A 27,954-nucleotide genomic window follows, 5' to 3' on the forward strand; every position below is an offset into this window, starting at 1 on the left:
TCTTCCGCTCTGCACTGAATCTAGGACTCTTCACATTCCCAGAAAAACAATGCAAGGAGTCCCACAAGGGGCTCCATGGCCAGATTTTTATTTGACGCATCCGTTCCGAATTCAAATGACTTTTGGCTGTCCTCAGTGTGTCTCGACAGTCTGGGCATCTCCGACGGCAGCGTCGCAGACTCTTCCTTCAAAGCCTCCTCCTCAATGGAAGACGCCACCCCAGATAAAGCCCGCCTCAACGGGGAGTCCTGCTGGAAGCCGTCAAGAAATGGTGCGTAGAAAATTGACCGCTTGGCACTTTGGTCTCCTCCTGAGCGTTCTTTTGTCCGCCCCCCTCCAGCCCTCGGCAGCTGGATCCTGGTGAACCTCGGCTACACGAGAAAGGTGACTGCGATCGTGACCCAGGGCTGTAATAGCACCGATACTCGCTCCTGGGACATCCCACTTGAGATGAGACTGAGCGTTAATAGGAAGAAGTGGACCAAACACCCGGACGGGAAGGTGAGCCAATGGAGTCGACCGCGACCTCATCCTCCCATCTTGTCACAACAAACAAGGAAACATTCGATTTCTAGTTCATCGGCGGTGGGACTCATCTGCTTGAGACGCCCGCGTTCGCTCAGTACGTCCTCATCCTGCCGCTGGAGAATCGTCCAGAATTTGGCCTCCGCTTCGACATCTTGGGATGCCCACATGAGGGTGAGCAACGCGATCCGCGGCTGCTTTGGTTGCCCAAAACAACAACCCCAAATATGCCACAAACTCTCGCCTTTTGTCCCACAGATAAGACCACCTGTGCCAGAAAGTTCAACAGCCTCCGCATCACCGATTGGATGACGTGAGTCACACCTGACACGATGTTTCATGACCATGACGGCCAGTCGTCAATTTCACAACTTGCACCTACCTTCTGCAGCTTCTACTGTCCACCGGGCTGTGCCAAATACTTTGTCGCTGGAACATTGGTCTACTCGGAGGTAGGGGATTGCCTGAGCCCACCCACCGGTCGAGGTCTCGTCTGTGACTGCAACTTTGTGTAAATGCAGGACTCGCACATCTGCGCGGCCGCCATTCACGCCGGCGTCATCCGGAACGACATCGGAGGAGATTGTATTGTGATGAGAGCTCCCAAACAGCAAGTCTACACGGGCTCCACCGGGAACGGGATCACCTCCAGACAGTGAGTGGTCGACCTTCACGGAAAAGTCCCATGAAGAGCCACCGGCTAATTATCGCTTTACTATTTGCAGTTTGAACGACCCGCTGGGTGTGTCTCACACGTTTGCGGACGGGGGTGAGTTCAAAAACTATTTGTTTATCTCACGCTAACTGTCATGACGACTACAACTCACACGGGGTCTCGCCTGCAGAGCCCAGATGCGCGGCGCCTGACTGGGAGGAGTTTGCCGGGTTCTGCTACAAAACGTTTGACGAGGAAAAGAACTGGGCTGATGCGCAACAAGTGTGTCGTGGTTTCGGTGCCGAACTGGTGTCCATCCGCAGCGAGATGGAGCAGGCGTCAGTGAAAAATGTCTCCCACCTTGGTGCGCATCCCGACCGTTAATTAACAGTCCCCGTCAACATCTGAGAACCGGATGAGAGCTCTGTTCCCTCCCATCAGAAACCAGCGACATGTGGACCGGACTGAACGACCTGGCGCTTCCCGGCACGTTGGTGTGGTCGGACCGCCACGAAGTGACCTTCACCCACTGGGCCGCGGGAGAACCCGTCCAACGCGTCGGCCTCGACCAACACTGCGTGGCTGTGTTACGGCAGGTGCGTCCTCAAATGAGCATTGGGAAGAAGAAGAGCTTTGCGCTCCACTGAAATGGATTGTTTTCTTTCAGACTGGAAGATGGAAGCCAATGTCTTGCTCCCAAGTCAACAGCTTCATGTGCAAAATGCCCACAGCTCATTTTCCAATTGCCTCACCGGAGCCACAGGTGGCGCCGTAGAGTCCGCCTGGCTGTGTCAGTTCCCAACGGCCCAAGAGCCCATGGAGAAAATTGACAATGCAAGAAAGTCATCATCGAAGACAAAGATTGAATGCCCTTCCTACTCTGCTCCAAAGAAATAGTATCACCATTGTAACAAAACCAAAAAAAACACAAAAAGACAAAAAATATCACTAGCTAAGGCCGGCAACATATCCGAAGGCCTGGAGAGAGAACTTATCTTATCATAAGTGTTTTTAGCATTTAGCTTAGCTGTTATCAGCCAACTAGATGTCTTTTCCAGATGCAATGTGAACAAGCGTGCTATGTTCACTTACACTCGACTCTACTTGGTTTGTCCTTTTCTCTTTTTTTGCGCGCTTGACTTAACTTTGACTGCCTTTTCGTAAAGTTACTGACTCAAAGAGCAAAACACATTGTCCAGAAATTCCAGTGCTTTCAAAGAGCCCGATCGTAAGAACGGGAGAGACGAGAATAGTCTCGAGGCTGCAATGAAAGTCCAAAGTCGGTTATTGCTATCGTTCATGGTTTTGTTTTTATTCGTGTCGTGTTGTCTTGTCCTCATCGCCTTTAAAAAGCAAGCCCGGACTTGACAGCTTTTTGTTTGAAAAAAAAAGCTTCCATAGAATGTATGATTACAAGTAATGAATTTTGAATCACTAGAGAGCTATGTTACTGCCAATGATGTCTGCGACTGTAGAAATGTCTCTGGAAGGGTAATCCAGTATTTTTCATCATTTTCTGTGGTCTGTTACAGCATCTACAATTCACTGTCAATTTACGTATATTCAGTTATCGCATTTTTGATTACCGACTGCAGTTTTCGACTCCATCGCTACTCCGTCAGAAAAATGCTGGTTTTCACTGTCGTTATTTCTACGCTACGTTACCGCATCTACAATTCACTGTATATTATGTCGATTTATATCCACTTCTTACATTTTTGATTACTGATTGCAGTGTTTTAATCACTCACTTCTGTCAGAAAAATGTTGGTTTTCACTGTCGTTGTAAAAATTTCAAAATAAAAGCAATTGATTACGATTCAGGGTCTTTTTTTCTACATTTTTCGACTGATTCAAACCGTGGCAGCTCCACTCTTCAGTTCATCCCTACCACCATTTTTTTTGGGTGCTAAATTTAAAAACAAAAGGCAATTTTTTTCAATGAACTCTCAATGGATTTGGTTGAGTGAAATATTTTGAACACTGAAGTGGGAGAAACAGCAATGTGTTCATATTCTCTTAGCTGAGACAAACTTTTTCATCTTCATATATGTGTAAATCCCCTTATTATCTTATATAAACATGACTGCTTAATCAAAAGGACACAATACACACACACACACACACACACACATACACACACATACACACACAGGGCGGTGACTTTCCAATACACCTAGATACCAAACGGTCAGGTGACGCTTTGCCGCCTTTTCCGGGGAGAATAAAACCTTCTGACCTGGAGATGGCGTTGTTGTTTCATCTGCTTCCATGCCTCGAGTCCTGGCCGCACATGAAACAACCCAAGATCCTACCAATAAAGAACCAACCGTTACTCCACAGCTTTGTTTTCCTTGCTCAACAACGGACATCTCAAACGACACGCAACGACACTCATGCACCCCTGGCTGGGACTGTTTGATAAGTCTGAACAAACAGGTATTTGAGACTCTTGACATCAGAGGCTGGCAAAATACTCAACAAGCACCTACACATATACCTTCCAAGCCATAGAAGTGAGGATTCAATGGTGTAATGGTTAGCACTCTGGACTTTGAATCCAGTGTTTCAAGTTCGAGTCTTGGTGGAACCTCAACTATTATGGCAATATTCTGGGCGGAATTCTCCTGCGAGTTGCTCCATAAAACCATATACCTTCCACACAATTAAAGTGGGCTTTCCGTGGTGTCATGAGCAATTTGGTGGCCTAAGCAAGATTTTCCCGAGAGCCCCTTGGCCGTGGTCATGGTGTGCCAAAAGACAGTCAACTGGTGGGTGTTTGTTGTGATGCCCCAAACATAGAATTGTTAAAGCCTGCAAAATGGAGGGTGCATTTTATGAATTATATCAAAATATGCATTTAAATGAGTTAGAACAACTTAGAAAGAAAATAATCATTAATATGTATGTATTTTTTTTTCAGTGACGGAGGCACTGACGTCATCCCCCCCTGGGTAAAATTTGTCCAGCACTAGTGGTGTGCATTCCAGTTCTTTTAAATGAAATGAATCTTTAGAATCAGTTCACTCAAAAGATTCGTTCAAACGAATCGTTCAACGAATCGGCCGCCCCCCCTCCCCCTCCACACTGTGATCCTTTTTTTTTTTTTTTTATAAATCAAATTATCAAAAATCATGGTCAGAGCTTCACGGAAAGTGAAAAGTGCCACACCCGCCCTTACCCCCACTTTCTGATTGGCTGTTTGATCTGTGACGTCAAACGGACACTCCATTAGGTACACTGCCATTTTCCAGTGTACCTAATAATAGGCCTCTTTATTAAGGAAATATCATGGTCAAAGGTCAGAGGTGTCAAGCTCTAGTCCTTGGGGCCGCATTCCAACATGTTTTCCAAGATCCCTCGTTAAGTGCACCTGCGTGAAAAGTTTTAGCTCCTGCAGAACGTGAAAATGACCAAAATCTTTTCACGCAGGTGCGTTTAACGAGGGTAACTTGGAAAAGATATTGGAACGCGGCCCCTCGAGGACTGGAGGTCGACACCCCTGGTTTAAGTGAAAAGTGCCACACCCGCCCTCACCCCGACTTTCTGATTGGCTGTTTGAGCTGTGACATCACTCGGACACTCTATTAGGTACACCGCCATTTTCAGGTGTTCCTAATCACAGGCCACTTCATTAGGGAAAAATGGTCAAAGCTTCACGGAAAGTGAAAAGTGCCACACCCGCCCTCACCCCCACTTTCTGATTGGCTGTTTGAGCTGTGACATCACTCGGACACTCTATTAGGTACACCGCCATTTTCAGGTGTTCCTAATCACAGGCCACTTCATTAGGGAAAAATGGTCAAAGCTTCACGGAAAGTGAAAAGTGCCACACCCGCCCTCACCCCCACTTTCTGATTGGCTCTTTGATCTGTGACATCACTCGGACACCCCATTAGGTACACCGCCATTTTCAGGTGTTCCTAATCACAGGCCACTTCATTAGGGAAAAATCATGGTCAAAGCTTAAATGAAAGTGAAAAGTGCCACACCCGCCCTCACCCCCACTTTCTGATTGGCTGTTTGATCTGTGACGTCATTCGGATACTCCATTAGGTACACCGCCATTTTCAGGTGTACCTAATCACAGGCCACTTCATTAGGGAAAAATCATGGTCAAAGCTTAAATGAAAGTGAAAAGTGCCACACCCGCCCTCACCCCCACTTTCTGATTGGCTGTTTGCTCTGTGACGTCATTCGGATACTCCATTAGGTACACCGCCATTTTCAGGTGTACCTAATCACAGGCCACTTCATTAGGGAAAAATCATGGTCAAAGCTTAAATGAAAATGAAAAGTGCCACACCCGCCCTCACCCCCACTTTCTGATTGGCTGTTTGATCTGTGACGTCATTCGGATACTCCATTAGGTACACCGCCATTTTCAGGTGTACCTAATCACAGGCCACTTCATTAGGGAAAAATCATGGTCAAAGCTTAAATGAAAGTGAAAAGTGCCACACCCGCCCTCACCCCCACTTTCTGATTGGCTGTTTGATCTGTGACGTCATTCGGATACTCCATTAGGTACACCGCCATTTTCAGGTGTACCTAATCACAGGCCACTTCATTAGGGAAAAATCATGGTCAAAGCTTAAATGAAAGTAAAAAGTGCCACACCCGCCCTCACCCCCACTTTCTGATTGGCTGTTTGATCTGTGACGTCATTCGGACCCTCTATTAGGTACACCGCCATTTTCAGGTTCGTTCGCGAAGATTTACGAGTGACAGATAGCGTTGCTGCTATGCCAACCGACACACATTATGCCAACTAATGTTTTAATTTTGTATTTGTTGGATTGTTGTTGGTGTTATTATACCGAATGTTTGTGTTTGAATAAAAGCTTGAAAAAAAAATCCGTTGTGCCGTATTTGGGGGACACCAACTCACATAACGTAAAACACATAAATATTGTCATATAAAGCAGTTAACCAAATGTCTGATTCTTATGTTTTAATTGGCGAATATAAAAACAAGGAATAAAACACCAGACAATTTTTAACATAAATGTTTATTAAAATAATAATAATAATAATAATAAAAGTCAATTTCAAACCAGCAATCTAATGTGAAATTGCAGTAGATATATTGGATAACAATATTTAGGCATATATATGCATACACGTTATTTAAAAACTACTATAAGTGTTATAAAATCAAGATTACCCAAAGAGAAGCATAATCTCCCCGTTGTTGCATAACGGCGCAATAAAGTTAGCCGTTAGCTTGGAGTAAACGTGCATAAAAGAAGTGTTTTAGTGAGTGGTTCTTCCTTTCCATGGCAACTCGTAAATCTACATTCTGGCTTCCATAGTTCACGCCAGGAGGGAGACGCAACACGTTCACTGAGTGATCCGTTGATGCACGGGAAGGAAGCCAGTTCACCCATTGACTCGTTCGCGAACGGGAAAGTCAGGATTCGTTCCCTCACTGATCCGTTCTCGCGATGAACTGGAAATGCAAATCACTCACTCACTCACTCACTCACTCACTCACTCACTCACTCACTCACTCACTCACTCACTCACTCACTCACTCACTCACTCACTCACTCACTCACTCACTCACAGATCCGTTCAGTTGGTGAACGGGAAATGCAATTCACGACTTAGTCATATGAACTGAAAAAAACCCGAATCACTTTAGGAAGCGATTCGTTCAGTCTCGTTCACTGAACAGATTAGTTATTTTGAACGAATCGTTCACTCACGAGCCAACACTATCCAGCGCCTAACCGTGTCACAAAAAAGGTTGGGGAACGCTGCTCTAGCGTGGCTTATTCATTATTTAATTTGAACTATTTTAATTAAAATCTCAAATCAGCAGTCTTCACTCATAAAAACACTCAATAAAGCACATGGAATCAAAAACTTGAAGCATCCCGGGATCACTAGCACCCCCTGCCTTAAGGCTGGAGAACCTTTTTTCGTAGCCTCCGTGAAGGTCTCTTATCAAAGCCGTTTTGTTCATCTTAATTAACATGACGTTCTGTCTAACTGCATAGCGGCATAGCCTGTCAACATAGGCAGCCGTGTGATTACGCAATCCTCAGAGGAGGCTAGACAGGAAGTTGGCTCCTCCGAGCGAACCGTCTTCGGTTTTAAAACAAAAATAAAAATTCAGCGATTTTGGTTCAAAATGATACAAAAGTATTCAAATTAAAAGGAAAATGACTTTATAATAAAAACTATTGACTTTGTTTTCCCCCTTATCATGATGGCAGGGGAGGCGTAGCCTCTTCTGACCGCACGTCCCTGTATATATATATATATATATATATATATATATATATATATATATATATATATGTGTGGTTTTTTTTGGGTGGTTGCAGTCGCTCCCCCCCCCCCCCCCCCCCCCCCCCAACGGTCACCCTAGGCAATGGCCTAGTGTGCCTAGAGGTAGGGCTTCCCTTGTGTGACGGTTAGCACTCTAGACTCTGAATCCAGCAATCTGAGTTCAAATTCTGGTGGTACCTCAAACATCTTGTCATTTATCTTGGAAAAATTGCAACATAGTAGCTTGTGTGCTGCCCCATAAAACGGCTAGGGTTAGGTTTAGGGTTAGGGTTAGACTTAGAGCTAGGGTTAGGGCTGGGGCTAGGGTTAAGGTTAGGGTTCGGAATGCTCCTTGTTTCGCTTTCTTTGGCAACACTTTCAGCCGGGTAATTAGCTGCTAAGCCTCTTGGATAGAAAGAGGTCAAGGCGCCAAAGACATGACATCAGAGAGAGCAGGAAAGGAGGAACAACTCTGGACACAGTCCTGCTTCATTTTCTCACCCTGCGGGGGACACATAAAGGTAAGGACATTGTAGAAATGTTTAAGCTCCAAGGGACATATTACATACCTCTCTTTTTTATTTCAGCATGTCCAAGGTAGGAGAACGAACAACATCAACAACTTCTGCAGACTCCACTTCAACCGATGGGTATGTTTCATTTGCGTCTTAATCACTGAATGGGAAATGACAATGTTCAAATAATGTGCACACACAAAAACTTGAGCGCTCATCCACGTACGTTGTCATCGGGCACAGCAAAAGTGGACCGGCCTCGTCTCAGGCCTCTCCATCGGGCTCGGTGTCTGAGACGCCAAAGAAGTCATCCAAAAAGTCGAAGAAGAACAACGAAAGCATGAACAAGGTCTACAACTCTGTGCTGAACAGCGTCTTCGGGGCTGTGAGTACACAAAGTTAACTTTCTTTTCACACACACACATAAAGGATTGATTATTTTCAAGCGTTTTGAGCATTTGCACAGTAGTGGGAAGTAGAAAACATTTTGGCTAAAATAAAATATTGATGCCTAAAAAAAATATGATCTATTATTGTACTTTGTTAAAATTGGCACATTGGTTAGCAGATTATATCGTGTATAAAAAAAAAAAAAATTTCTGTTGTTTTCATGCGCTAAATTGGCTTTTTTTGTCAGTTTACATTCAGAAAGCTACATCTTGATAGCATCAAAGTTGCGTCGACGTTAGCTTGTGCCTAATTGCATGCTAGAAAACGAAAATGGATCTTAAAAAAACACACACAAATAAATAATTGATGATAACATTTGGTGTTATAGTAATGCAAGATTTCTATTATCACATTTTCTGGGTTATGGTTAGGGTTTTTCTTTCACAGATTATATTTATCATGTAGGCTCTCATGCTGACGCTTAATAAATGCACCCCCCCCCCCCCCAAAAAAAATTCTTTAACAACTACTCCACCGGCTTGCGAACATCAGACATCATGGTGGCGTCAAGCAGCACACGGACTGATCCCGTAAGACTGCCGCGTGTGCGTTAAGCCCCACATTAACTGCCGCTTAACGCCACACTTGGTTAGCTTCAGCAAAGGTGATTTCCATCAGCTTCTGTCTGTGTGCCTGATGTATCTAGCTGGATGCTATGTGCAGAAAACCAAAGCTTTGACATGAAAAATGACCTTGTTGTCTTTCAACAGGACAGAGAATTAGCACAAGGGGAATTAGACGGTAAGTCTCGCCAATCAAAACAATCGTTTGGGTAACCCCGGGTTGCTGTATTTTGGTAGCCCAATTAAAGTTGGAACAGCGCTAATCCAATTCTGGAAACGCTCTCAAGGTTGTTGCCTTTTTTTTTTTACAGAGCTGCAGGAAGCCTTCAAGGAGTTTGACTATGACCAGGACGGCTACTTGAACTACAAAGATGTGGCTGAATGCATGAGGACCATGGGCTACATGCCCACCGAGATGGAACTGCTGGAGATCGTGCAGCAGATCAAAATGAGGAGTGAGGCCTCAAACCAGATGTATAATACTGTTACGATTTCAATGAATGAAGGAATGAAACTTTATTCTTCACACCATCATTAATCTTTCACTTGACATTTTAATAGTGTGAGGAAAAGGGTCCCCGAGTGAAGCTAAGTATAAGCTTAGATAATATAACGGGGCCTGGACGGACAGACAGACAGACGGACAGACAGAACCTCATTATACACACATACACAGCTAACTATGGAAAGGTGGATTTAATTATAGGTTTGTAAAAGATAGTGAAAATGATGTTTATTTTAAATTAGAGATAGAGGGCATGACCTTTAAGGCTTCATCCATTTTGTTCCAAATCTGAGGTGCCCTACAAGCAACACTCGTACTGGTGCGCACACATCTGGGAGGGATGGAATTTGTGCATGGATGCTCTCAATATATGCAATTTTTTGAGAAAAGAAATGGCAAAGCCTATATAAATGATCCTCTATCCAAAGCCAGCAACAAAAGCTTTTAACCGAAACAAGGATATTGATTTTTTTTTTTTTTACAAAAAGTAGTCACAGCAGTGAACACTCAAGACATCTGCCACCAAGTGGTGGCTTGTGATATTACAACTAAAGTTGACAGCTGCAGTTTCACAGATTTTTTTTTCAAATTTGCTTCCATATTTTGCTCCAATTTTACAGCCATTTTTTCAATTTATATATATATTTTGATTAATCATGTGACCTTTCACACTGTCACACTGATGAGAACTTGCAATTGATCCTGCTCATGTTGCAATTCTTCCCTCCCTAGTGGGCGGGCTGATGGACTTTGAAGACTTTACTGAGCTGATGGGCCCCAGAATGATGGGCGAGACAGCAGACATGCTGGGACTGAAAGAGCTCCAGTCGGCATTCCTCCAGGTGGGCTTCTGTTTGACACCACCATCTTAGACAAACGCACACACACCTTAAAGTCATCTTTGTCATGCCAAGTTCGACTTGGACGGAGATGGGAAGATCACGCAGGACGAGATGAAGGAGGCGGCCAAGAGCCTGCTGGGCGAGAAGCTGAAGAAAGGAGAGCTGGAGGAGATCCTGAAGGAGTTGGACATCAACGCAGATGGAAATATTGACTTTGAAGGTGAAAATGGCCAAAGCTGACTGATTTTTTTTTTTGTCTCACTGACATCAAGTTGTTGTGTCTCTTCTCTGCTCCTCATTTCAGAGTTTGTGATGATGCTCTCCATCCGCTAGCCGCCAGCACTGCAACAATAACTGAGCAAAAGTTTGTAGTTCAACATATACGACATTGTGTGCCTAAGTGTCATAACTGAAAAAATAGTCAATTTAGCGTAACATGTAAAGAAAATTGAGTATGTTTTGCTACTTTAATAAAGAAATCCAAAACAGCTTTTTTTTGGGTATTTTTACAGGGGAAAAGGACACTCGAGAATTTTCTGTCACATTGACTTTATTCCACAAGTCAATATCTTATTGTTAAATAAAATGCAAGATTCCAGGCAATAATAAATTAGTCAACAGTGCAGCTCAGAGCTTTCAACAGCATTTAAAAAAGAAATGGAATGTGGCGCATTCATTTGAAACCGACATGCATTGGTTAATTTCTAATGATCTCTGCGTATTATTTGGAAAGGGTGCAAATAATTGCCATCGCGACTCAAACGGCGTAGCTCGGCCGTGTTTGACACTATTTCTGCGGCACTGCACTCACGCAATCAAGTTCTAGATGTAGTCTCAAAAACGGCCACCGGGGGGGAGGGGGGCGATATTTTACTCCACTTAACCTTCAGTCTCTTATTTCCATTCTTTTCAGTCCCGGGAATTGTTTGAAAAATGTCTCAGCTCTTGTCGGAGACCAAGGAGCAAAGCTGAGATTGTCCACAGTGTTATTCATCGGGGAGTTTGTCCACAAACTCGGCCATGATGTCGTGCACCCAGATGTCGCAATCCTGCTGCGAGGTGTCCACCAGGAAAACGATCAGCTTCCTGTCCCAGGAGTTTGCCGCCTCCTGCGCGGCCTCCAGCTGGGCCACGAGGGGCTTCTTCTCCACGTGGTTTCTGAAGACGATGGAAGCTTCCTCGGACCACTGCCTCGTCTTCACTCCTGAGGGCCGAGACGGGTGAAAAGGAAGGTGCCTTGGTTGGGTTTTGGATGCGAAACTTACCGGCTAGCTGAGCGGTGATTCCCTGGAAGGGCAGCTGTCTGAACTCCTTGTGAAGAGCTCGCAGCTGCGTGCAGCTGACCAGCTCGTGCTTTCCGTAGTCCAACTCGTAAACGGACACCAGGCCATTGCTGAGAACGCCCTTCACTAAAACGCGGTACCAGCTGCACGGAGAGAAGGAGGAGTGCACACGTTCAGAAGTTCCGTGATGTTGACTTGTGAAGTGCTTCACTCACTTGTTCTCCACCTTGGCGGCGTAGATGTGATTCTTCTGCACGCTCAGAGGTCTGTCGTCCGTTTGGTTGTAAAAGAGGATCATCTCCCCCATCAGCACCACCAGCTTGTACATATCCCTCCAGGGCTGGAGGACAAAGTGGCCCGGATGGCACGCCACTGATACGTACACGTCCATATTGTTCCCTGGACGTGACCCCCCCCAAAAAAGTCAGGTCATGTACAGACAGAAATGACAGGAATGGAGATGCTGACCTGCAGGGGGCAGCGTTAGCAACGGTGGCAGCTGGAAAGCGGATGAAGGGCTTGACTGAGCCCCAGGTGGGCTGCCGGCAGGTCCTTTGGGTCCGGCCGGAATTTTTCTGAGGTAAGTCTTGGTTGCCACCGACTTAGGACTGCCGTTGGTGATGTCGCCATCGCTCGAAATCTTGCTGGGTGCGGCGAGTGTGGAGATCTTGATGGGACTATGACAAAAATGACAAGGAATGACAAAGTGGAGGGGGGAAATGGTCAGAGGTGTCGTTCCAAAGCGTTCAAGGCACCTGTGGCTGGTCAGATAGACATCAGGTTGCTGTTTGAACAGGTCCGAGCGGGCCATCCGGTGGTTGAGACTACAAGCTGGGTCGTGGAAGCTCTTGTCGGTGAAGAGGTGAACGTAGACGCACTGTTTGCTTTTGTCCACCTTGGCCACCTTCAGGTGCAAATTTCACATATGATGAACATTTTCACTCTGCGTCGTCAGGGGGGAAAAAAAACGTGAGTACTGAATGACCTTCATGCTGCAGTCAGTGGTGTTGAGAACTTTCTCCCGAAGCCACTGGACAGTATCTGGACTCCAGGATCCTACGCTGACAGAAAGGTCTGCCAGGCGGCACTTGACAGCCTAGACACGGGTCGATGATAGACCAAACTTGCTGTTTGTTTGATTTTTTTTTTGTTTTTTTTTTTGTTTTGTCATGCCAACCTGCGGTGGGATGGCCACGAGGTCACGGAGGAACTTGTGTGGAATCTCCCTGAGCTCAAAGACTTCTACGGAAGCCTGGACTCCCACGTCAAGGAAGAGGATGTCCAACACTCTGCTGCCGTGCAGATTTGTGATCTAAATAAGAAATAGAAAATCGTCAATTTGTCATATGGGCAGTTTGTTTCTTTTCACGCAGTCTTACTTCCACGCGGGCCCATCTGCCTTTGTATCGAGCCACGCATCCTTTGCCGCAGAATGGCCTGGAGACCAGAAACTCTGACGTTACCTGGGAGCAACATTAATTTCATGAGTCCGAAATGAGGCGGCGTCGACTTGCCACGTTTCCGTAAACATCCACGTAAAGCTTTAAAGGAGAGCGGTGAGGCCGTGCTGCTCACACCCTAAGTGGCTTGGCCAAGGATCTAATCCAGATTATCAACCTAATCTCAATCCATCCGCTAATTTCAGACACCAGCGACACATTCACAAAAGACTCTTCAGAGGCTGAAACGTCAGACAAAATCAACGACACGCTCCATGAGTGTATTTAAAGTCACCTGCGTGTGGAAGTAGGTCTCGATGTTGTCGAGGATCTCGTTGAGTTTGGCCAGACCTCTGGAGGGGACCTGACAGTAGATGGTCCCATCAGAGCAGACGCTGGTGACGGTCACATTCATATAAGCGCTGTTAACCTGAGGGGGAAAAAAATATATATTTTATAGATTGGAAATCCTGAGAAGGCGGGCAGCAGTTGGCCCCTCCCCCTTTTGACCTGCAAGGGACTGGCGAGGTTCTTGTCCTGCAGAGCTTTCATGCAGGCGGCGTTGATGTTAACGTCGTCATCCTGCGACGTGTCGTACAAGACCATCAAAGGGGTCTGCCCCCTCTGCAGGATTTCGGCCAATAGGATGCGGCCGCTCGCCATGGCCTCCAAAGTCTTCAGCACAGCGGGCTCCTGACTGAAGGGCTCCAGACCTGGACACAGAAAATTCCAGAATAGATGCCGAAGGAAACGTCGGCATTTCCCCTCTCACCTGCCAGTTTGCTCTTGGTGGCTTGGAAAGGTAGTTTCAAGAACTTTTCGTCCAGCTCGAAAAGTTTGCCTTTGCTAACCACTTCGGAGAAACCATGATCCACAAAGTACACCTGGAAAGCCGCAGGGGCAATTTGAAATTCTTGAAGAAGAAAAAAAAAATTGGGCAGGTGTTTGAAATCAAAGCCTCCTAACCTCTCACCTTCACCTTATCCACCAAGAGCTCGCACACCTGAGCTCTCAGAACTTCCTCCTCCTCGGTTTTGACGGCTACGAGTTGGCCCGACGGCGGCGCTGAGCAAAGCGTGAACTTGCTCGGGCTGTAAAATTCCCTCATTTCATCCTCCAAACGCTCCTGAGCCTGCGAGTAGTTCTCACCGATGTACCTTCAAACCAAGAAGAACACGGTGAGATGGAGCCACCTCATCCGCTTCAAAACATCTCATGTACCTCAAAATGACTTTGTTGGTGTTTGTGGCTTCCACCACCAGCACGGAGGGATATTCCTCTTTGGGGATCTGCAGAGGAGGCACCGAGCGCTCGCACGGTCTCGCCTTCACTTTCTGCTCCTCCTCACTGGCCGACGAGCTTCTCCTGTTACAGTTCTCGTCTCCTCCTCCTGTGTTCCTCCGATACAAGATGGCCCTCTTGGGGTTGTCGGGCATCGGGTAGTCGACGGTGCAGATGTCGGAGAGGAGGTGAAGGTTATCCAGGACGTGCGCAGGCAGTTTGGTCTGATTCAAGAAAAGAGAAAACATTCAAGCGCACCACCACACGGGAATGAGATGTTTTGTGTGTTGTTTTTTTTCATTCTGACTTTATAAGTGTCCTGGAAGAGCTTCGGCAGCGCGTGGGCCCACAGCCCGCTGGAATATTTGAGCAGAAGTTCCTCCAGTTTCTGCTTCAGCTCGGGGCTAAGGGAAGCTGGCGACGAGGGCGGGCTGGGGGACGACGAAGACGAAGGAGGCTGTGAGCCGGATTCTTTTAATCGTTGGTCGGGGTACTGCGAGGGCTTGTCAGGTGGGGAGCTGGAAGAAGAAACACAAGCTGAAGGAGGAACGGATCCGCTCGTCCGCTCCTTGGCCGGGTAGAGAAGCAGCTCAGACGGGTTACTGCTGCATGTTCGCTCGATCTGGAGAGACAAAAAAAAAAAAAATCCAAAAGACCCTGATTACGTGCCACCACGGCATGACATTCCCAAAGAACTTACGGTGCATATGTGCTTCCAGGTCTCCAGGTCTCGGATGGCCTCGCTTGGCAGGTCCTGTTTGTAGAGCTCTTTGTAGATCTGAGGCAGCTTGGACACCCAGAAACCGTTGCTGTACAGGGACAGGATGTCCTTGATGCAGCTCTGGACCTGCTGAGGGTTGTACACTTTGCTTTTGCCCGAGTCCAAATTCTCATTCAAATGGGAAGTTTCTGGAGTTGAGATCCAGACAAAGATCAGGACGAGCTTGAAGATTTATTTGAATAACGACTCGGGAGACGAAACGGAGACTTACGACAAGTGTGTTGGGTGTTTCTGGAAATGTGAGCCTGTACCTCCTTCTGAAAGCGTGACGGGAGCGTCATCCTCCTTTCCGACCTGGACACGGGACCTTAGTCTTAGTTTTCCAAGAAATTGCTAGTACTGGCTCCGTGTCACACGGTGAGGAGCCCAAACCTAAAAGTCAGTCCTGTCTTAGCAAACAAAATTTCATTGGACAGATCCAGAACGGCATTTTTTTTGTTTTTGTTTCTGCTTCCATGGTGATGAATCGACGACTTCCTGCCAAACAACCAAATGGAGGTTTGCGCGATAGAACTGGCTGTCAACATAAAAGCTCCAGAGGGCTCCGTTAGATGTGCTGATTCACTCTAGTTTGGTTTACATGGGTTAATCTAGCAGAGAATAGAAGGATTAGGAAGGTTTGCACCCCATTGTACCGCCGCGGGACGATGATGATGTCACTGGGTTGTTTTCCGAGTCAACTGTGGCTGGCCAAAGAGTCGCGGGTTTATTTACCTGCCGGGTGTGGTCTGGTTGGCCATCTTGGACCTGCCCTCCGACTGTCCATCCTTCACCTCCCGGGATTGTCTGTGGTCTCCATGTCCGGAGCCCCGGCCGCCGCCGCCACCTCCTCTGCCGCCGCTTCGTCCGCGGTGGCTCGGCTGCCTCAGGGAGGTTTGAGGTTTTGCTGCATCGAAGCACACGTACACGCTGAGAGGATGCAGTATCGAATTAGACGGCACGTGTCACACAGGAGACCGCACATACTTTGATCAATGACACAGCCACGCGTACCTACGGCGAATGTTAAAACCAGCAGACGAGCGTCACGTCGGCAAACTCGCAGTGCGATCGAGGTCTGACTCTCCCTGAATATTAAAATTGCGGGTGGTTGTAGTAGAGGCTGATGCATGAATCAGCCGCTGTTGTCTCGTGGCTAATTCTCATTCTTGCTCGATAGCTCTTACACGAGCATTGTGCTGCCTTTCGTTTTCTTCCCCTATAGTGCTGTCTCTTCCACCTACAAGACCCCCCCCACCCCCACCCACCAAGTATATTCTGCAGAATCACACTCTCTAGTGGAGGCACGGCAAACGTTAGGACCAAACTAAGAAGGGTCTGGGCAGTATGTGAGCAGCAACTCTATGATGACCTCATATTAGATCATTTTATTGAATTACAAACATGTTAATTGCGGTGAACATGTTACTCACAAACACTCGTGCCTTTGAACGCTGCCTGTAAATATTGCGGATTTTATAGATTTTCGCCTCACCGCAATATAAAAAGCTCAGTCATTCTCATTACGTCAATCTAACCATGACGCTCCCAAAAACGTTGAGTGTACCGTTGAAGACAAGCAAGGCCGTTGGCTTGACCCTCATCTGGGTGTTCACCACGTGGGGCCGCCCAGTTTTCTTGGAACCGCGCTGGCGAGCCATCACCTTGGCAACGTGGGCCGTCTCTTTATCCGCAGAGGCAAAATACACCAACTGGAGACATACCAAAAAAAAAAATAAAAAAATGCCGTTATTAGATGGGTGGTTGTTTGTATCAATGAGGATGTGACTGATCGGCGAGGCTCAGTTTTCTAAATCTCCTTCAACCGGATTAGACTGTTTGCAAGGACGCTCGCACCTCTCCAGAGCGGCTGCGGTCCACGCGGACGACCGAGGGCATGCTGGCCAGCAGAGTGTCCAGATGGTTGTGTCCCATCTGCTTATGTGGAATCTGTTCACCGGTCAGCTCCTTGTACTCGGACTGCAGGCGGGACAGCGATAGTCCTCCCTTGTTGGCTTGGAGGATGACCCTTAGCATTTTCTTGATCAGATCTCCGTCAGACATGGTCTAAACAGCAAATACGTGAGCAGAAAACATTCAGATGAGGCAATGAATTTGATGAGTGTGGCCTTACAGACACATTAAAAATTATACATTTCAGAAATTTATAAATGACACAATACTTCATCTTGTCGAAATTCTGTGAGGCAGCAAAGTCAATGCATTCCTCCTCCCAAAAGAAAAGAAATTTGCCAAACCGCCGAAACATCCTTAAAATACCAAACAATGCACAAGTTGAATCGGAACTGGGTCTCAACACGTATTGGAGATTTATAATATATAATAAGCTGAATTGATGTAGTGGGACACTTTAGACAGACCTTTTTTTTTATTTATTATTATCGTCATTTGGTGTAAATCGTGAGCTGGGAGCCTATTTATTTTGATGCTGATTATAAATGCCTCTAACGGAATAATATCGAGCAACTGCACAAACTAATAAGTGACTGCACGAAATACGCTTGGGGTTTTTGAAAGACTTCAATCACTGCTGTGTGCAGACTAGAAATGAAACCTAAATGACGTAACGTGTCACAATTCAGATCCACGCCCTTGATTCGACACCAAACTATTTGGAAGAGTTTTCACAAGTTTTGTCTTTGCGAAAGTAAATCGACTTAAATTCGTCGCAAATATTTGTTTGCACCGATTTGCTGACAATACGCATTGCAATCATACCGGAGCGTTTAAATGACAAGGAATTTAAAATCATCCTGCCACAAATACGACACCAGCAAGTTACCTGGGGAGTTAATAGCAAAACCGGAACATAGTCCAAAAGTCTTTTAATATAAAACGCGAAAGTGCCCCAAATTTCTTCTTGATTTCGATGGTAATAATTTTATTTTGCAAGAAAGACCCGGAAATCCGATTCGAACTTGGTGAGCTTGGAAAAAAAAAAAAAACAACGTCTCAAGCTCGAAAAAGAAAAACAAAACAACGCAAAGTTTTGTTAAAGTCACCGTTAATCACCTTGAACGCGTTTCCACCTTTCTCTCAAGAGTTCCAAGTTTGACAGGCGCTGTCTTGACGCGCTTGTCACCACACCACGGAGCGGCGCGGCCGGATCTGTCTGGAGCTGTGGAAGCCGGTGTGTGTGGCTTCCAACCGGGACACGGCACAGCCTCTCCTCCGCAGCCTGATTGGTCAATTCAGCCTGGGCCTCTAGCACATGACAAGCCGGGCATAGCGCACGAAACTGACAAAAACAATATTATAGTTTCAGTTTAGGAAAACAGATCACAATTATAATGCTCAGTCATGGTTTGACAGATTCTTGCATATTTACTCAACCTGTGACGCAAATAAAGCTAATAGTGAAGCGGGATAAACGGGACAGAGTAATATTTACTTTTGCATTGAACATAATTACAAGACAAAAATGCCATAAATGCGCGTAATGCATCGGCTCGTTGTAAGGAGCGCTGTTTCAAATCAACCTTTGTCCACGTCAGACCACCGGAAGTGAGGAGACCGTACCTGGTCAAATAAATAAATAAACAAACAAACAAACAAACAAACAAATAAATAAATAAATAAATAAAATATTTTACAATTTGTGTGAATATTTTGTGGAAATACACTACAAAAATGATAGTAATTGTGTATCTTATTTGAGTAATACGGCGCTCACAAAAGAGAAACTACTGTAGTGTAAATTTCCTTGATTGAGATTCCACACCACAAGGTGGCGGTAGTGCGCAAGAAAGGCAACAGAAGAAAAGGAGCAGGGACGCGACCAAGAAGAATAAGGAGGAAAAATAGCAACAATAACTTGAAATCAACATTCCAAGGTGATACACCAAAAGGTTGTATTTTAAGCGTGAGTTTGAAAAGTCGTGATTTTAAACCGCGTGTGTCTCGGGTGCTCTTGTTATATGAAAAAAAGGTGCAGCGTTACATTGGTTATGCTGACATTAGCTTAACAGAAACTGACAGAGGAAAAAAAGCTATGATGGAATTGTGCTGCTGATCGACATCAGTCATGGAAGCCTTGTGTTATCAGATGACAGTTGGGGCTGAGTTCAATTTAAAAAAATAAACCGCAAGATTACTTTGGTTATGGAGGGTGAATAACACCCTTGACAATCTAGCTCGGCTAAAACGAACCTCTATATCACTTAGGTGAAAGGGTGAGGCAGTCAGACTTAACAGGACAGGGAAACCACACCAAATCCACTGCGCATGTATGAGCAGGACAGAACGGGAGTGACAAGTTAATACAGCTCATCACCATAAATTGCTGTTGGTGATTTTGTCTCACTTCCGTTCCCCTGCAGCGTCAACGAACATTTCCAACAGCTGTTTCAATGTTGACATGGGAAATATCTCGCCCTCCCTTTCCCAAATTCGTCTCAGTAGTGACGTTTAGTGATGCGCCACTTGGGCCACTCCTCTAAATGCTTGGAAAGGGAAAGCATCATGAACAAAAAACAACACTTGAGTTGAGTCGTTTGAGTATTTGGAACTACCTTGTATTATTAATTTAATTTGAATTGCCATGGCTATGAATAGGAGGCATTCTTACACACCCCAGGTAAGTAACTAGAAAGACAGCATAATAGTCCTGACTAAAACCCCACACTTAATACTTTGATGGGGGGAAAAAAAAAAGTTTCCATTTGAAAGACTCACCTCATTTCAGAAGTGTGAGTTACCTCGGATTATCTTGCGTCTCCATCTTGATGAAAAGAGACAAATTAAACGACTTTTACCAAAGTGTAATTCATACAAGTTTATAAAAACCGAATTGATTCTTGCTCCTGCTTGTATGATGAAAAGTCTTTTCTATCCCGTTTCTCCCCTGTGGTTCAAAGCATTAGGCGACACGAGTTAGCATGACCTGCTTGGTTTTGAATGGGGGTCTTTGTGCGAGCTGGGGCAATTCAAGAGACAAGATTTGAAGCAGCCTACTGTGATCTGCCACATGTGACTGGCAAATGATATCAGCTGTTTTGCTGAGCCAACATTTTAAGAAAATGGATCCAAATGACTTAAAGAATTTCAAAATGACCACCATCGCTCGTCTCATCTTACGTAAAGATGTATATTAACTATGTTGTTTTCTGTCCTCCATTTCCACAATCCACCAGCTAACGAGCCCATTGATCAGCAGAATGAGCAGCGGCGGAACTGTGGAAAGTGGGAAAGCTCCAAAGGTCATTTGCAGACATTGATGAAAAAAATGAAGGCTTCAGTTCATCCAAATACCTGCCCTGTTCGTTCCTCCTAGATTGGTTCTGTGGTGGAAGTGATCGGAAAAGGCCAGCGTGGCACTGTCGCCTTCATTGGAGCGACCCTGTTTGCCTCTGGCAAATGGGTGGGTGTCATCCTCAACGAGCCCAAAGGCAAGAACGACGGCACCGTGCAGGGGAAGCGCTACTTCACCTGCGAGGAGAACCATGGAATATTTGTCAGACAGACTCAGGTTTGTAAGATGGACGGCGTTAAGCGCTCATGAGGCAATGTGTGTCTTGAACCTAATATTTGTCATGCGCCGCTCCGTATGCAGATCCAGGTGGTCGATGACGGCTCCAGTGCGACATCTCCCGACACTCCCGAGTCTGGTGCCTCCAGGATCCTCAGACAAAAAGGTGGACATTTTGTGTCTTACATTGATAAACATTTAAAAGTTACAAGGAATCAATTTCATGAAATATGACTTTGCTCCAGCAGATATCCCAGAGATTCCCAAAACAAGTAAACAGGTATGCAATCATCATTTAGCGTATGATTTATTGATTAAACACAAGTTGTTGTTTTTTTTCCTAAAATAAATATTTTCCAGGCACCCGTAAGCGCCAAGAAGGTAGAAATGTTTCTAGGTCTTTTTTATGTGTGTGTGTTTGGCTTTATGTTAACACCACTCATTTAACAATTGATATTCTCAAACTCCTCCCTTAAAAAAAAGAAATGCATCGGCACAAGGGTCCAAAATTTTTTTTTTTTTGGGCCACTCAGACTTGCACATTGATTTTGCACGTACACTTTGTGTTGGGTGGAAGCATGCACACGTTGTTTTGTGCAAGCTTGTGAGGTCCTTTGACACAGTTGCATGAAGTGACATGTTGCTTTTTTTTTTTTTTTTGCGCTCAGAGTGGGGATTTTATTTTATTTTTTTCAATTAACTTGAAACCGTCAAGATACACTCACCTGGTTTGCTATTCCTTTGTCGCTAATCTCTTACCTTGTTTCGTGTGCGCATTCCTCCTCTCCTCCAGTCCTCTACCCGCCGTTCTATCAAGGTGAGATCATGGTCAAAGTTCATCTTGTCATATGAAGGATTTTGTTTTGAGGGCGGAACGGACGCCGATTTTCACTTCCGCGTAGTAACACGGTGTTTGTGCTCGTACCGTGGCAGTGGCGCACGCCAAAGCGTCTGACGCCCGCCACCTCGCTCCCCTCCCTCTTGCTACGTCCCCCGAGCCGCTCCGGCCTGCCGCTGATGGTATGCTCCGCCACGTCACGTATCACGGGAAGTGGTGAAGCGCGACAGTGGACACGGGTGCATTTGGCTCGTTTGGCTCAAAGATGGGATTTACTTGATGAACTTAAAGTGCACGCAGAGCAAATGTTTGCTCTAGCCAAATCAAATGAATGGTGAAATAATATTTCCGCCACCTTCTTTTGTCAGGCCTCTCGTGAGAATCTGTCATCTGGTGATGTCAGCGAGGTGGGCCTGTCCCCCCACCAGGGTGCTCCACTCATGCCTCACATCGCAACTTCTGCTCCAGCTACTCCGAGTAAGGTGGGTCACTAATGGATTATAGAATTATGCTGGTGAGTAAATTAAATGTAAACGATTTCAATTCCACGTATTTGCATTGCGGTTAATGGGAAAGGATACCAAAGAAAAAAAAAAAAATCTATTCCCAACAATTTATTTACAATATTTATATAATAATATTAATTATATGATAATTTATTTATTTATTTCTTGGGGTGTAAGAATCGGTCCAACCTGTGTCCTGTGCTACTCCCAGGAGGAGGAATCACTGCGGGCTCAGGTGAAGGATCTGGAGGAGAAGCTGGAGACGCTGAAAGCCAAGCGCACGGAAGACAAGGCCAAACTGAAGGAGCTGGAGAAGCACAAGATCCAACTGGAGCAGCTGCATGAGTGGAAGAGCAAAATGCAGGAGCAGCAGGCCGAGCTACAAAAAAATCTCAAAGAAGCCAAGAGGGTAATATCGATTACGACATCAAAATGTGGATTTTTTTTCCAACCTGAAGCTCACGTTGTTCCTCCAGGAAGCCCGCGACGCTCAAGAGGCTAAGGACCGCTACATGGAGGAGATGTCCGACACAGCGGATGCCATCGAAATGGCCACCCTGGATAAAGAGATGGCTGAAGAGCGAGCAGAGTCGCTACAGGTGGAGGTGGAAACGCTGAAGGAGAAAGTGGAGGAGTTGTCCATGGACCTGGAGATCCTTCGGCACGACATTTCAGAGAAAGGTCTGTCCTCTGCACGCTCGTTTCACAAATGTCCCATTGTGGAATCGACTCAAAGGTAATCTGCGTCTTTGTTCCTCCCGCAGGCTCGGATGGCGCCGCCTCCAGTTACCATGTGAAACAGCTCGAGGAGCAGAACAACAAACTGAAGGAGGCCTTAGTCAGGTAAATAGGTTGAAGAACCAATCTGAGGTAGCGCTTTTGAATACTCCCTTTCACCGAAACAAATTCTTCTCCTCAGGATGCGCGACCTGTCTGCCTCTGAGAAACAGGAGCACGTGAAACTGCAGAAGCAGATGGAGAAGAAGAACGCCGAGATGGAGACCCTGAGGACTCAGAAGGAAAAACTGCAGGAGGAGCTCAAGCAGGCCGAAGTCACAGTAGACGAACTGAAAGAGCAGGTGAAGCTCGGACCCGCGTTCCAAAACGTGTTCCGTGTCTGAGCGTTTTGTGTGTCAGGTGGACGCCGCCCTGGGATCAGAGGAGATGGTTGAGACTCTAACGGAGAGGAACCTCGACTTAGAAGAGAAAGTCAGGGAGCTGAGAGAAACCGTCAGCGATCTGGTCAGTCGGGCTTTACGGATATCGTCCACAGCCAAGGTCAGTCAGTGACGAGCCAACTTTCTTTGCTTCAACAGGAGGCCATCAATGAAATGAACGACGAGCTCCAGGAGAACGCCAGGGAGACGGAAATGGAGCTGAGGGAGCAGCTGGACATGAGCGGCGCAAAGGTCCGCGAGGCGGACAAGAGGGTGGAGGCCGCCCAGGAGACGGTGGCCGATTACCAGCAGACCATCAACAAATACAGAGAGCTCACCAACAGATTGCAGGTGGGTGCGCGTCCCGGACGGGGCCGCCGTTGCCGCGCCCTGACGCTCCGAGCGCCGTTTGTTTTTGCACGCCAGGAGGCCAACAAAGAGCTGATGATGCAGCAGAGTGAAAGTAGCGAAGTGCAACAGCCGCCCGCAGAGCTGTTTGATTTCAAGATCAAGTTTGCAGAGACAAAGGCGTACGCCAAGGTAGGTCAAGGACGGCGGTGATTCAAAGTCCATGGCGCTGAAAACTGCCGTGCGTCCGTCCACCAGGCCATCGAGATGGAACTGAGGAAAATGGAAGTGGCTCAGCTCAACCGGGAGGTGGCGCTGCTCACCTCCTTCATGCCGGACTCCTTCCTTCGTCACGGCGGGGACCACGACTGCATACTGGTGCTCCTGCTCATCCCCAGGATCATTTGCAAGGTGGGAGGCCGTCGAAAGCGGAGGGCGTCACCGCGTCCGTCCCGTTTGTGTAGCATTCCCGCTCGTCCCTCATAGGCTGAGCTGATCAGCAAACAAGCGCAGGAGAAGTTCGATCTGAACGGCAACCTGGCCCAAGGCAGCGCTCTCAAAGGGCCTCCAGGAGAACAACGCAGTTTTGCCTCTGGACTCGTGTACTCGCTGAGTTTGCTTCAGGCCACCTTGCACAAATATGAACAGTAAGTTGTCAATGTCGTAAATCTCCGCATCAGCAAAATAAATAAATGAAGAAATAAACTCTCCCGTCCGGTTGCAGGGCTTTGAGTATGTGCTCGGTGGAGGTTTTTAAGCGCATGGGCACGCTCTACTCGGAAATGAGCTTTCACGAGCGCTCTCTGGATTACTTCATTGACCTGCTGCACAAAGACCAGTTGGACGAGACTGTTCAGGTGGAACCGCTGACCAAGGCCATCAAGTATTACCAGGTAACAGAAGCTGCTCTCCACTTCCTCGACAGTAGAAACTTACTCAGCAATTTTCACTTTGGCTTCTAGCAATTGTACAGTGTTCATCTGGCAGAACACAAAGAGGACTGTACCGTGCAGCTATCTGACCACATTAAGGTACCGGTCTCTTTTTGGTGGTGCATGTTTAGGACGTGAACCTCGCAGGAATTTCGCAAGGGATTTAATTGGCCCTCTGATTCTCAGTTTACTCAAAGTGCCCTGGACTGTATGGGAGTGGAGGTGGCCCGTCTGCGTGGGTTCCTCGCGACAGGTCAGCAGAACTCCACGCTGGCTGTTCTCCTGAAGGACTTGGACACGTCCTGCTCGGACATCAAGCAGTTTTGCAAAAAGATCCGCCGCCGAATGCCCGGAACCGATGCCGTCGGGGCCCCGGCCGCTCTCAATTTTGGACCACAGGTAAGGACGCGTGGGCAGTCAACTCAAATGAAGCTCCATTGCAAGAAACGATTAAGCAGAAGTGGCCGTGGTTTGCCGTCAGGTGTCCGAGGGGCTGACCGAGTGCAGACGGCAGCTGACCCGGGTGGTGGCGGTGCTTCAAGAGGTGGCGGCGGCCGGAGCTCAGATGTCAGCGCCGCTGACTGAGCAGGAAGGACTGAATGCGCTCAAATTGGAGGACACGGCGTGTCAGGCCGTGGAGCAGGTAAGGAATTGTCAGGAAAATTTGGGGCAGATGCAACCAGGTTGAGGCTTCAAAGGAGGTTTTTGTCCCTCGCGCAGGTCTACGGCTCTCACGCGCTTAATGGCACCGAGTGCCTGCGTCAGTCCTGCAGCGCCATTGTTGCTACGATGAACAAGATGGCCACCGCCATGCAGGAAGGAGAGTACGACGCGGACAAACCACAGGGAAAGGTATGCACTCGTGTGTCCTGGTGGGTCTTTAATGACCCGAGACTTTGTGGTCACTTTGTGATTCTTCCCTCAGAGTCCTCCCGTGGAATTGAGAGCAGCCACGGTCCGAGCCGAGATGACTGATGCCGAGGGCCTCGGAGTGAAGCTAGAGGACAGAGAAGCAGCCATCAAGGAGTTCAAGAAGTCCCTCAAGATCAAGGTTGGGCAAGGTCCAAAAGGCTTACTTGGTGCGCAAGTTCAAGAATCATTTTGGTTTTGTTTTGTCTCGTAGGGAGAAGAGCTGAGTGAGGCCAATGTCCGTCTGAGCCTGCTGGAGAAGAAGCTGGACACGTCCACCAAGGATGCGGATGAGCGTGTGGAGAAGATCCAGACCAAATTGGACAAGAACCTAGACTTGCTGAAGAAGAAAGAAAAGTGAGAGGATAATTTGTCGAGTGGGCCACCCCCCGTGCGGGCGCGCTCAGTGTCTCACTCGCGCTCCTTTTGCCAGGGAATTCGAGGAGACAATGGATGCCCTGCAAGCCGACATCGACCAGCTGGAAGCGGAGAAAGCTGAGCTGAAACAGCGCATCCATAATCAATCCAAGATGACCATCGAGGGCTTGCGAGGTGTGCCTGCTTCCGGAATGGCTTCCGCCGTTCAGGGACCAGCAGGAGGTACATTTTTAAAGAAGCCGAGAAGCCTGGATGATTTCAAGTCAGAATCATTGCGGCTTACTTTATATCCTCCCTCAGTAGCTATGTCGCAATCGCTGGCAGGACCATTGCAAGTGGTGGACTCTCCTCTCCTCCAGCAGCAGCTTGAAGCTCAGAGACTGGGCATCAAGCGCCTCAAGACGGAAAACATCAGACTTAAGGTGTCCTTGGGAGAATGGAGATGAGAGTTTTTCTCAAGGGGGTTGGAGCTTCTATTTGCTTCAGCAAGAGTGTGTTTACCATCCAGGCAGAGAAGATGAGTGCCCAGCTGGCCTCGCTGCCTCCACTGTGCCCAGCCAAACTGCCCCAAGTGACCAAGGAGAGCTCGGTGCCACCAGAAGGACTGAATATGGGCATCTACCGCCGCACAGACCAGCTGCTGGCTACGCTTCTGAAGCTGAGCGCAGAAGTCAAAGTGGTCGACATCACCGGGAAGACGTCAGGTGTGTGGACGCATCTGGTGGCCACTCCCTACCACTCCAACTCTGACATTGTCTCCCTCCATCTTCCTCTAGTGAGCGCCAGCGCCCAGCTGCTGGAGCAGACCACCAGACTCCACAACCTCAGCAACGCTCTAGCCAAACTCAAGGTTTTTATATATATATATATATAGATAGATATAGAGAGATAGAGAGAGAGAGAGAGATGCGCAACACTTGAAAGTGCATCTGAATGCTTGTTTTCTCTCCAGGGTGAAGTCGCTGAACACGTTGTGTCCAATCAACCGGGAGCAAAAGCCCCTTCCGACTTTGCAACCTTCCCAGTCTCTTCTTTCGTCAAGGTGAGATCAAAATCCACACACTCTCACGCTCGCACAAATGAACAAACGGTCGTGTTTTGTAACCTCAGGCAAAGGGAGAGAAGACGGACGGGACAGTGTTTGTGGGTCGTGTCGCCATTCCTTGTACTCGCGGACAGGAGCAAGTCCACCGTCTGGTCCTGTCGCAGCAGCAACTGCAACAAGTGCATCGCCTCCTCATGGTCTGAGGCATCTTACGTTCCCCTTTTTTTTGTCTGGTTACAACAACCAAATGAGGCGTCAACACTTTTTCACTCTTTCACTTTACAGGGGAAATTAGCTCATTTTTGCATTTATACTCTACCAAATGCACTCCCTGTGTTTTATGTACAATTTCTCTAATAAAACGCAACCACTTATTGAACGAACTAAACTGAATGAATACTTTGTACAAAATCCAAATCACTTGGTACAATTTGTGTTTTATAAATATTCATACATGTAACCTGTAAGAATGTAATAGTACTACACTTAAGGCTAGATTTCATCTTTAATGCCAGAAACGTCTTTTAAAATCAAGTATGTACTTTAATATTCATTAATAATTAATATTCAAAATGCAATAGTTTATTTTTTAAAAGGTCCCCTTAGAACATTGTTCCAATATTTATCGTTTTTTGTTTTTTTGTTTTTCTGCTTTGCAAGGTAATTTGGGATGGAAGTGAGCAGGATGCACCCTTTCATCTTTAACAGTCTGCTTTCTCAATAGTCAGTATGTAGATAAGATGAAATAAGATCACTTTACTATATTTAGCAAGCAGTGTCCAAAACTTTACCCTGATCAGGAAGAATTCCCCCAGACATAATAAGCACAAAAATAAAAAGGCTTACTTTGCCGGAAAGGTACCTTTAATATGAAACGCGCATTTAAAAGGTATTCAACAATAGAAAACTGGCTCCTAAAATTTGAAAGAGGTGGAGCATGTGTTGAGAACTGAGCACACATTCCTGTATGTGCAGAAACATTTTTAACATGTATACGAATAAAGTCCAGACCTTGTTGAAGTCTAGTAGTACTGATGAGGCCTGTGATGGGTGTAAGGCATGTACTGGTACCTGGCGCGCCTGGTCCTCATCACCAACGGCTCGTCGTAATCTGCAACAAGTAGAACACGGGTTGTTGAGTGGACGACGCACCTGCACGTCCGTCATGGTGAGACATTACGCACATGCCGGGGGCCAGCCATGATGAGAGTAAGGTGCGTAGTCAACGGCATAATGGGGGGCGTACGCCGCAGGGT

General features: G+C 46.7%; 5 protein-coding genes across 18 annotated transcripts in view; 3 read left to right on the forward strand and 2 right to left on the reverse strand.

The window, feature by feature from the left end:
* LOC119128230 (lactadherin-like) overlaps positions 1 to 1,723 on the forward strand; it is a 1,866-nt gene extending 143 nt beyond the window's left edge. Inside the window, exons 2-7 of the mRNA XM_037260483.1 lie at positions 137 to 271; positions 341 to 501; positions 576 to 699; positions 784 to 838; positions 1,463 to 1,544; positions 1,622 to 1,723. Of these exons, the coding sequence (XP_037116378.1) occupies positions 137 to 271; positions 341 to 501; positions 576 to 699; positions 784 to 838; positions 1,463 to 1,526 (539 nt within the window). The 3' untranslated portion in view covers positions 1,527 to 1,544; positions 1,622 to 1,723. The remainder of the gene's footprint in view (positions 1 to 136; positions 272 to 340; positions 502 to 575; positions 700 to 783; positions 839 to 1,462; positions 1,545 to 1,621) is intronic.
* Positions 1 to 27,954, reverse strand: part of LOC119129646 (C-type mannose receptor 2-like) — a 902,042-nt gene that overhangs the window by 261,422 nt on the left and 612,666 nt on the right. The gene's annotated exons all lie outside the window — the stretch shown is intronic.
* Positions 7,899 to 10,820, forward strand: LOC119128225 (calcium-binding protein 2-like). 2 transcript variants are annotated; one of them, XM_037260476.1, is made up of 8 exons: positions 7,899 to 7,980; positions 8,047 to 8,109; positions 8,218 to 8,359; positions 9,135 to 9,165; positions 9,299 to 9,442; positions 10,225 to 10,334; positions 10,407 to 10,554; positions 10,639 to 10,667. In XM_037260476.1, exons 2-8 carry the CDS (start codon positions 8,048 to 8,050, stop codon positions 10,665 to 10,667), a joined length of 666 nt encoding a protein of 221 aa, XP_037116371.1. In that variant the 5' UTR covers positions 7,899 to 7,980; position 8,047. The 2 variants fall into 2 exon arrangements, with proteins under 2 accessions (XP_037116371.1, XP_037116372.1); XM_037260477.1 differs by lacking the exon at positions 7,899 to 7,980 and having other exon boundaries at positions 8,048 to 8,109; positions 10,639 to 10,820.
* LOC119128089 (tudor domain-containing protein 7B-like) lies at positions 10,867 to 18,286 on the reverse strand. Of its 5 annotated transcripts, none has more exons than XM_037260210.1 (20): positions 18,148 to 18,286; positions 16,955 to 17,164; positions 16,665 to 16,809; positions 15,833 to 16,004; positions 15,330 to 15,412; positions 15,038 to 15,246; positions 14,645 to 14,959; positions 14,278 to 14,561; positions 14,030 to 14,213; positions 13,829 to 13,940; positions 13,567 to 13,769; positions 13,352 to 13,486; positions 12,997 to 13,080; positions 12,795 to 12,929; positions 12,603 to 12,713; positions 12,373 to 12,521; positions 12,086 to 12,294; positions 11,833 to 12,016; positions 11,600 to 11,760; positions 10,867 to 11,538 (listed from the first exon to the last, which is right to left on the reverse strand). In XM_037260210.1, the coding sequence occupies exons 2-20, from the start codon at positions 17,159 to 17,161 to the stop codon at positions 11,321 to 11,323; spliced, it is 3,300 nt and encodes a 1,099-aa protein (XP_037116105.1). In that variant the 5' UTR covers positions 17,162 to 17,164; positions 18,148 to 18,286; the 3' UTR covers positions 10,867 to 11,320. The 5 variants fall into 5 exon arrangements, with proteins under 5 accessions (XP_037116105.1, XP_037116104.1, XP_037116106.1 ...); XM_037260209.1 differs by having other exon boundaries at positions 18,131 to 18,285; XM_037260211.1 differs by lacking the exon at positions 18,148 to 18,286 and adding an exon at positions 17,901 to 17,987.
* Positions 18,849 to 27,086, forward strand: dctn1a (dynactin 1a). Of its 9 annotated transcripts, none has more exons than XM_037260195.1 (30): positions 18,849 to 18,951; positions 20,251 to 20,316; positions 20,391 to 20,585; positions 20,670 to 20,751; positions 20,831 to 20,865; positions 20,946 to 20,966; positions 21,379 to 21,402; positions 21,792 to 21,905; positions 22,141 to 22,338; positions 22,406 to 22,610; positions 22,694 to 22,772; positions 22,849 to 23,008; positions 23,067 to 23,171; positions 23,246 to 23,437; positions 23,513 to 23,626; positions 23,693 to 23,845; positions 23,921 to 24,081; positions 24,159 to 24,327; positions 24,397 to 24,465; positions 24,553 to 24,765; positions 24,848 to 25,009; positions 25,087 to 25,218; positions 25,292 to 25,417; positions 25,490 to 25,632; positions 25,709 to 25,875; positions 25,954 to 26,075; positions 26,162 to 26,357; positions 26,430 to 26,503; positions 26,606 to 26,695; positions 26,764 to 27,086. In XM_037260195.1, exons 2-30 carry the CDS (start codon positions 20,275 to 20,277, stop codon positions 26,899 to 26,901), a joined length of 3,681 nt encoding a protein of 1,226 aa, XP_037116090.1. In that variant the 5' UTR covers positions 18,849 to 18,951; positions 20,251 to 20,274; the 3' UTR covers positions 26,902 to 27,086. The 9 variants fall into 9 exon arrangements, with proteins under 9 accessions (XP_037116090.1, XP_037116091.1, XP_037116083.1 ...); XM_037260196.1 differs by having other exon boundaries at positions 25,957 to 26,075; XM_037260188.1 differs by having other exon boundaries at positions 18,849 to 18,966; positions 25,709 to 26,075.

This window comes from Syngnathus acus, chromosome 10, assembly GCF_901709675.1.
Source record: "Syngnathus acus chromosome 10, fSynAcu1.2, whole genome shotgun sequence".
NCBI lineage: Eukaryota > Metazoa > Chordata > Actinopteri > Syngnathiformes > Syngnathidae > Syngnathus > Syngnathus acus.

Coding starts and splice junctions, on each gene's coding strand:
- dctn1a (XM_037260188.1), top strand. CDS start 20,275: ATGAGCAGCGGCGGAACTGTGGAAAGTGGGAAAGCTCCAAAG. Junction 20,866..20,945: donor TTCCCAAAACAAGTAAACAG/GTATGCAATCAT, acceptor AATATTTTCCAG/GCACCCGTAAGCGCCAAGAA. Junction 22,773..22,848: donor CTGAAGGAGGCCTTAGTCAG/GTAAATAGGTTG, acceptor TCTTCTCCTCAG/GATGCGCGACCTGTCTGCCT.
- LOC119128225 (XM_037260476.1), top strand. CDS start 8,048: ATGTCCAAGGTAGGAGAACGAACAACATCAACAACTTCTGCAGACTCC. Junction 8,110..8,217: donor GACTCCACTTCAACCGATGG/GTATGTTTCATT, acceptor CATCGGGCACAG/CAAAAGTGGACCGGCCTCGT. Junction 9,443..10,224: donor GCAGCAGATCAAAATGAGGA/GTGAGGCCTCAA, acceptor TTCCCTCCCTAG/TGGGCGGGCTGATGGACTTT.
- LOC119128089 (XM_037260210.1), bottom strand. CDS start 17,161: ATGTCTGACGGAGATCTGATCAAGAAAATGCTAAGGGTCATCCTCCAA. Junction 13,941..14,029: donor TCTTGGTGGATAAGGTGAAG/GTGAGAGGTTAG, acceptor GCGGCTTTCCAG/GTGTACTTTGTGGATCATGG. Junction 12,714..12,794: donor TCGTGGCCATCCCACCGCAG/GTTGGCATGACA, acceptor ACCCGTGTCTAG/GCTGTCAAGTGCCGCCTGGC.